The 9,466-nt window shown below is 35.5% G+C and overlaps 1 protein-coding gene across 6 annotated transcripts in view; it reads left to right on the top strand.

Moving 5' to 3' along the window:
- Positions 1-9,466, top strand: part of LOC115214792 (receptor-type tyrosine-protein phosphatase T) — a 426,610-nt gene that overhangs the window by 110,819 nt on the left and 306,325 nt on the right. Inside the window, exon 5 of one of the 6 annotated variants that reach the window (XM_036505346.1) lies at positions 9,382-9,435. The exons of the other annotated variants lie outside the window; for them this stretch is intronic. Coding sequence (XP_036361239.1) covers positions 9,382-9,435 — 54 coding nt within the window. The remainder of the gene's footprint in view (positions 1-9,381; positions 9,436-9,466) is intronic. 6 annotated transcript variants of the gene reach the window in all.

Raw genomic sequence — 9,466 nt, 5'->3', positions numbered from 1 at the left:
GAAATCAACCGCAAATCCCGAGTTGACATTTGCTCTTCTCTCCATTCTCACGAACTCAGTTCACCCTTTTTTGGATAGACTTGTGACAGGTGACGAAAATGGATCTTCTATCGAAATGTTAAACGTCGAAAACAGTGGCTTGGTAAAAGGGAAAAAACTCAACCACAACCGAAAAGGAAACTTCATGGGGAAAAGGTTCTTCTCTCTATCTGGTGGGATTGCAAAGGAGTAATTCACTTTGAATTGTTACCACTAAATGCAACAATCAATGCTCAAGTCTACTGTCAGCAATTAGACCGTTTGAACCAAGCTTTAAAGAAAAAAAGACCCGCACTAGTGAATTGAAATGGAGTGATGTTTTATCAGGACAATGTGCGACCCCACACTGCAAAGATCACATCACAGAAGATCGAAGAGCCTGGTTGGTAAAAAATTCTCATCCACCTTGTTCTCCCAACCTTGCTCCTTCAGACTACCATTTGTTTCGTAGTTCACAGAATCATTTGAGGGACATAAGTTTCTCCAGGAGGAGGTCGAAAGTGACATTTCAGAGTTCTTCGCGTTGAAACCAAAAGAGTTGATGGGATTAAAAAGCTTGTAAATAGATGGAAGGAAGTCATAGATAATCAGGGAAAGTACTTTGATGATTAAATTTCAATTAAATATAACATTTGATCACTTGTTTTCTGTATTCAAAATTCGGACAGAACATATGGCATGACCTGATATGTAACAAGGATGTCTGGGTATTTGTGCATTACGACCGTTTCAACAAGATTTATTCGAACTAATATTTAATATAAAATTCAAGAAAACATCCACTTAAGAGAAACTGAAACCCGAAGAAGTTTAATAACTTGATTCAAACACTTCAGAAAAAAAACAGGAATACCTGTGCCGGTGGAAAAAAAACAAAAAACAGGGAACTTATATCGACTAAACTATGAAACCTATAAAACATTAATATTAAAATAGCTTAATGCCAAATATAGAGTAACTATGGAAAAGAATCTCTTCGATATCAATTTAGAAATTAAAGAAATTATGATGGTCTGTGACCTCAAAGAGCATAAAAGGAATTTTCACGACAGTCCCTCTTTTAGACTTATTTGCGCGACTGAATCAGATACTTATCAACTTAGTAAATCCATTCTTGATACGATATTACCCCTAATAATTCCGAATTTATCTCTTATATTATGGTGTAATACACTGGTTCACCTCTAAAGAAAATGTAATTACTCGTTTATAAAATTTGGTATCAATAGTTATTATTCTAGCATCTCCCCTATTCTCTTAAACAAGTCCCTGATTTTCGCTGAAAGCCTCTCTCTTATAACTAGGGACAAAATAGATATTCTTTGAGCTAGGAAAACTATTATAGACTTTGAGGGTAGGTTATGGACGAGGTCTGACATCCCTAATAATTTTGATAGCGTTATGGTTTCGAGTGACTCGGCTCACTTTCTAATATGGCACGAAGGTAGTTAACTTCTTAGACACTCCTTTAGATATAAACTCCAGCTTATACTACTTCTATAGAAAACCGGATGAAGTCACTTGGTATATGAGCAGATCTTCTAATCCTCCCCCTAACGTATTGAAATCGTTAGTAAATGGAATTTCGCGACGAATTACGCAGTCATCAGCTAATAGGGATATATTTGATTCATATTCCCACAACTATAACTCTGTTCTTTCTAAAGCAGAATATTATCAGGAGATTGCTTTCCTTAATTTGGAACTTCAGATACCTACAAGGATTTGCAATGAAATAGAAGTGAAAAGAGGTACAAAATCCCACCTAGTCGAGCAGATAAACTTACTAGGATAGCCTCTAGCATTCCTATTAAATCAATGAATAAGATATATAAGAATAAGTCAATAGAATCTAAGGACGGTAAAATGTCTAATATGTATAATAATAATAATAGTAAGGATATGACTGGGAAGAATGGAGCCTGCTCTAATGATAACATAAATACCGGAATAAGACCATATTCAATAATCAGAGAGTTCGAGAGGTAGTAAAGAAGTGATCGGGCCCGCTTTCATAAACATAAGAATTCTTGAAATAATGACGTCGTCTGGTATAATATTCCCTTTACCTGTATTATATCTAATAATATATATAATAAATTTATGATGATTTTAGCAAAAAACTTCTCAGCTTCTCATAAGAACAATAAAATCTTCTCCCGTAAGACAATAAGAATCTCATATTCCTAATAAAGATACTATTACAGCCCGATTTAACAGAAGAAATATAAAATTATCCCGGGGGATTAGTAATAGTAATATTGTCAATAGTGCTTAAAACCCCTGCAATGATACCGCTACATATAATAATTCAGGCATTACCGACACAAATCATAATACTGCAATGGACTTGAGTGGTACTACTACTACTACTACTACTACTACTACTACTACTACTACTAACACCACCACCACCACCACCACCACCACCACCACTACTACTACTACTATACTACTACTACCACCACCACCACCACCACCACCACCACCACCACTACTACTACTACTACTACTACTACTACTACTACTACCACCACCACCACCACCACTACTACTACTACTACTACTACTACTACTACTAATAATAATAATAATAATAGAAATAATAACCCAGCTGCAATTGTAGGGTAGGACCCCAGCGTCCGTTATTAGGTCGTTGTTTATCCCAAAATGTTGTTTACAACTGTACAGTGATGACTGAATCGTAACTTTATTTACGTCAGGTGCTCGATTAATATGAAGAAGCGCCTGAACAATGTTTCATCTTTTAGACTTAGACATAAAGCTAATAGTACATTATTATATAGTAAAATCTGTGAAATTAAGGATACCGATAGTAAATTGGGATATAGTACAGCGAGCTCAGCCATACAAAGATATATTGTGTGGAAATTTACGAAATTTTTAAGTATAGAGAAAAGAATAGCCTAATTAATAACAGAGTAGACCTTGGGGTATATTGTGTGCACTGAATCACCCGTACCTTCAAATATTTTGCAAATAAATAATATTTTCTATATCATACTATGATTTGGTAAGAGAAATTATCTGGAGTGTCATATCTTTCCTTACCTGTTTAATCTGCATTTCTCCTATACTTATATTATACTATTTCCCCTTTGGTTCTATGACCTTCTTCGATACCAGTCGTAATCAGTATATTTACAATCGGTTATCAGATCCTACGCCCCCTTTAAGTATATTACATGGCCCCTAAGAGTTGTTGTGATTCTACACACATCTGTGCCTGTAATAATATATCTTACAACTATTTTATAAAACCATTTCTAATGGTATCTTTATCTTATTTTACTTATTTAAAAATTATTTTTAGTTCGATTTTGTTATGAATACCTTAACTTATCCTTATTTTCTATCTTTTATCTCTCTTTTTATATTCGGTACATATTTTATGGCATTTACAATGTAAAATTGTTATCGTTGTTTGTTTCTTCTGTTTTTCATTTTATAAATCCTTTATTGAAATTTCATACAAATATTTTCCTTTTTTTCTTATTCCGTTTTATTTTATTCTCTCATATTATATTATATTATATTATATTATATTATTGTATTTCGTATATCTATATACTCTAACATGTACTGGTGTAACGTCTATAGATTGCGAAGGAGTTTGTAACTTCCCTCTATAGTAATCATTATATATAAGCATGATATATAATACAATATGGTGTTTATATTTATTCATTATTTATATTTTATGATTACACTATATACTTAACTTATATATATATATATCTTTATATATACATATATTATATCTTTATATATATACATATACTATATATTTATATATATATATATTATATTTATATATATATATTATATCTTTATATACATATATATATCATATCTTTATATATATAAATATAATATTTTTTTCTCTAGTTTCAGCTCAGAGCTGCGGCCATGCTGATGCATCGCCGTTATATCTTTATATATATATATAATCTTTATATATATATATATATATATCATTGTTACTGATAACCATATTTTATCCCAGTAAATGACCACAGCATCTTGTCTTGGCTACACGCGGGTGGAAGGGGGCTGGTGACACAAACTTTCATTCACACTTTGAATTTCGTGGTACTGGTAATGCTTTGGCTCGCTCTGACACTGAGTTGAGATAATGCTTTCTAGTATCTCAAAATTTAATATACAATTATTCATAATTGTAGTATCCTACGCTGATGAGAAAAGAAGTTTGGGTAAGGTAGAATTTTCTAATTCTTATGCTTTCCTAAAACTTGATTTCGAAACGTACGTCCGTAGGTAACTTAAAATTGTATGATAGATTGCCGTCATTTCATTCTTTCTTACCGGTCTGTGTTTGCCTTTCAAGTGCTGTGTTTTTACTGAGATCTCCCTTTTAGTAGAAAGAATAGCTATATAACTCTTTGACTGCTATTTCTAAATTCGGTGTGTGGTGAGGCAATTCGTTGCTAAACCCCTAATTGCTTAGTATTACTTATATATATATATATATATATATATATATATATATATATATATATATATATATATATATATATATATATAAGGGAAGTTGAAATCACCCATAAGAATATGGTCACGTGGTGTTCCAGCTTCATGAAGATTTCTTTTATTCTTGTGAGGCAATCTTCAGACGTTCCTATGTGGTTTGGAGCATCCGGTGGGCAATATGTATTGCATATGACTCTATTGTCTTATGTATACAATTAGAGTGTGTCACATACCGAATTTGAGTATGACAGTAAAGCCTGGGGTGTGAGGTCGTCACAGATGTATACAGCAACTCCAGCATGGCTCCTTTCCCTTCTATCTGTTCGCAGTATGGCATAGTTTAGTACGTGTACTTCTGTGTCCTCTATATCAGGGCTGAGCTGAGTTTCCACCAGTGCTATGCATAGGGCTTGACTGCAAGCAGTAAGATCTCTCAGGAAAGAAATTTTGCTTTTATTATGATGCAACAATATTTAGTAAAAGTATTGGGGTGACGACTGTGCAGGCGTTAGGGGAGGCCTTCCCGTGTCTGTTGACTGTGGTGGTCTTCCATTGTGGTGGGCAAGGTTCCTTGTTTGTGCTTGTTGTAGCCAGGTCAGCTGCTGCGCAATCTTTTGTGCCATGTACTCTTGCTCATGTTGATTGGATGTTTGATTTGTACCACTTTCTAGTTCAAGTGTGCCGCATATCATCCCCACATGTCCTCCTTCTAGAGTTTAAGAGGTGCAATTTAAGAGTTGACTGTAACATTGATACATAGGCACTTCTTGTGACAGCTATCTATCTATCTATCTATCTATCTATCTATCTATCTATCTATCTATCTATCTATCTATCTATCTATCTATCTATCTATCTATCTATCTATCTATCTATCTATCTATCTGTATGTCTGTCTATCTCTCTCTCTCTATCTATCTATAACGTATGTCCATTAATGTGTATATGGATGGAAGCACTCCGTCGGTTCCGACGACGAGGGTTTCGGTTGATCCGATCAACGGAACAGCCTGCTCGTGAAATTAACGTGTAAGTGGCTGAGCACTCCACAGACACGTGTACCCTTAACAGAGAGTGACAAGGCCGGCCCTTTGAAATACAGGTACAACAGAAACAGCAAGTAAGAGCGAGAGAAAGTTGTGGTGAAAGAGTACAGCAGGAATCACCACCATCCCCTGCCGGAGCCTCGTGGAGCTTTAGGTGTTTTCGCTCAATAAACACTCACAACGCCCGGTCTGGGAATCGAAACCGCGATCCTACGACCGCGAGTCCGCTGCCCTAACCACTGGGTCATTGCGCCTCCACAATGTATATATATATATATGTGTGTGTGTGTGTGTGTGTGTGTGTGGTGTGTGTTTGTGTGTGTGTGTGTGTGTGTGTGTGTGTGTGTGTGCGTGCGTGTGTGTAGTGGAGCTCCAGCGGTTACGACGATGCGGGTTCGAGTTGATTCGATCAACTGAACATCCTGTTCGTGGAATTAACGTGCAAGTGGCTAAGTACTCCACAGACACGCGTACCCTTAACGTAGTTCTCGGAGGAGATTCAGCGTGACACAGTGCAACAAGGCTGGCCCCTTTGAAATACAGGCACAACAGAAACAGGAAGAAAGAGTAAGAGAGAGTTGGGGCGAAAGAGTACAGTGGGGTTCGCCACCACCCCGTACCGGAGCATCGTGGAGCTTAGGGTGTTTTCGCTCAAACACTCACAACGCTCGGTCTGGGAATCGAAACCGCGATCCTACAAGTGCGAGTCCGCTGCCATAACCACTGGGCCATTACTTATATATATATATATATATATATAATATATATATATATATATATACACACATATATATGCGGTGTGTGTGTATATATATATATGCACACACACATATATATATATGCACACACACATATATATATATAGATGTGGTGTACGTGTGTATGTATATATATATATGCACACACACACATATATATATAGATGTGGTGTACGTGTATATATATATATATATATATATATATATATATACATATATATATACATATATATGCGGTGTGTGTGTATATATATATGCGCACACACATTTATATATATAGATGTGGTGTACGTGTATATATATATATATATATATATATTATGTATGTCTATACGTGTAGTGTGTGTGCATATATATGCATATATATATACACAAGTATATGCATATACTTATATGCCCACACACACATACACATATATGTCAATATGCACATGTTTGTATATTTTATATATGTGTGGGTGGTGAGTGCTGATATGTGTATATGTGATACGTACACATCTGCCTGAAAGCAATCAAATTGAACAGGAAATTTGCAGAATTACATTGGAATTTCGACGTTATTATTGCAGTGATATCCTTCGCTTTCAGTCTTGCAGTGAACTCATTGTATTGTAGAATGTCCAGTTTAATGACACATCTCAGTTTGTCATGATATTTCGATTGAAGTCTGCTAATGAGCTTTTATTTTCAATTCTTCTCTACTCTCACTTTCCTCTGTTCCTACTTCCATATCAACCACAATTGTAACCGACATTCCATGCTCTCTCTCTCTCTCTCTTTCTACGAATATATCCATGTTCATATATTTATGCACTCAATAATTTGTGTGTATATATAAGAAAACCCCTAATACTGAACAAGCGAAAATAAGAAAAGGTAAAAAAGGAAAACTTACCGTGCAGCAGCTATTTTGTTGAGGATTCTGGCAGTTTCGATACGTTGAAATAGAATTGCTAACTCAGTGACATCGAAAACCATTTGATACGGTTGCTAGTTGACACACAATCGAGAGAAATAACCGTTTCAAATTTTTGCACAAGGACAGCTGTTTTGGGGGTGGGACTAAGTCGATTAAATGTACCCCAGTCTTCATCTGGCGCTTATTTTATCGACCCAGAGTGTCTGAAAGGCAAATTCGACCTAGACGGAAATTTGGACGCGACGTATTTCGCCCGGCGTGATAAGAATTCTGCCGGGGTTACTGCCTTAAAATATCGTGAGAAATATCAACTTCAATCATACTGACTGAAACGAAGGAAATGCAAGGATGGAGAAACGCTGCATTGTTTAGAAAAAAGAATTGGGGAGGAAACCGATAATATAGGTCCAATTAGGATGAAATTAAGTATCATACTATTTGTCAGTGCATGAAAAAATGTCTTTTTCAGGAAAATGAGTAAATTAGGATGAAAACGATATGAAAAGAACTGAAAAGTATGGCTCTGTAAGTTTCCGGGGAAACCTACCGCGATGCCTTAATGCAAAAACGGAAAATACGATGTCTGCTTGTTTGACAAGCTGAAAGGTAGCAGAGAGATCTGTTATCTAAAGCAGAAAGTAATGTCTAAACAACCAGAATGCTTAGTAAGGCAGCTGATGAAGTCTAAATTTTTGACTCCTTGTTTTTCCTGTCCAATTTTTTTTTATTATTTGAACCGATTTTTCCCAGGTTAATTATTTCTGACGCACACGGTGCTTCTCAATCGTTTTCCTCTACTTGCTGTGACGATCTTGTGATCCAAGTCTCTTTCTTTCTTCTATTCTCTCACACTTTTGTCTTTCTTTTGCTAACACAATATTCAGTAAAACATTTCACATTCAAGGCTATGAGAAGACAGCTAAATTCGTGGCTGGACTATATTATAGCTGGTCTGCTCTGCTCATGCCTGGAATATCTTATTATTATTGGCTTGCAGTTGATAAGCGGAGCGACATTCAACCATATCCTTTCATTCTTTTGCCTTTCTTTTGCTTCCTCTCTCACCTCACTGTTCCCCAACGAGATGTCTCTGTCTATCATGTTGCCTTCCGTTCCCAGGTTGCCAGTTTCTGCTTCCGCTCTGTCCAAAATAAAGTAACTGCCACTGTTCCTGAAAAAAATGTTGCTAAAACCGACTGTTGGAGACGTTATAAAGATGGAAATAGGTGCACGCACACGCACGCAGATTTATCCGTACCAAAGTCTACATAAGTATCCGAGAGAAATTAGCCTGATGTTGTAACTGTTGAGTGAAAAACCTTATTTATATAAACATAAATCACATCCTAGCATCTTTTAAAAGGACTGATACAATATTCAGTGAAGCCTATCACATTCAAGGCTATGAGAAGACAGCTAAATTCGTGGCTGGATTATATTATAGCTGGTCTGCTCTGCGTATGCCTAGAATATCTTATTTTTGGCTTGCAGTTGATAAGCAGAGCGACATTCAATCACATACGTCACTGTATTATTTTAATTCGATTAGCGCGCGTTCTTCGATGGAGTTTGCAACACTCTATTGAAAACGTATCAAGCCCTTGAAATTTAAGCTGGTCCTCAGTGGAAAATCTTGATACATTTCATTTTGCTTCAAATTCACTGAAATGCATTCTCAAAGAATATCTTTTTTCAATTTAATCTTTGAGATAACAACATTTACAGATCAAATTACATTTCTCAACGCATCTTAGGCTTATGATAACACAGTTTAATTTCATTTAATGATTATTCAATCTTTAAGAGAAAAAAAAAACAAATAAAATCAACTTTTAACATATGAAAGACAAAATATAGCGAATACGTTAAATTCACTTACTTAATTTCTATGATTGGCAAAGAAATTTAATCTAAGAGTGATTTTGTCGTAAATGAAGAAGTAGAAGGGAAGTGAATTAGTACGTAAATTCATTTACTTCGGCAAGAAAAATCTGCAAACAACATCGTAGCTCGGAAGCAGTTTTAGATTTTTTTAAAGCAATAACTATTTCTACGTTTCTATGTTTTGTTTTTTTATCTTCTTATTGTTTTATTGCCAATTTTACAGAGAGTCAGCGAAAACGTCATCTTTTAAAAGGATCCTTTTACGGACGGAGGCGTTGTAAGTTCAACACTTAAAACACAAAATATGA

Source organism: Octopus sinensis, linkage group LG8, assembly GCF_006345805.1.
Source record: "Octopus sinensis linkage group LG8, ASM634580v1, whole genome shotgun sequence".
NCBI classification, from domain to species: Eukaryota; Metazoa; Mollusca; class Cephalopoda; order Octopoda; family Octopodidae; genus Octopus; species Octopus sinensis.
This window is presented reverse-complemented; position numbering and strand designations above follow the sequence as displayed.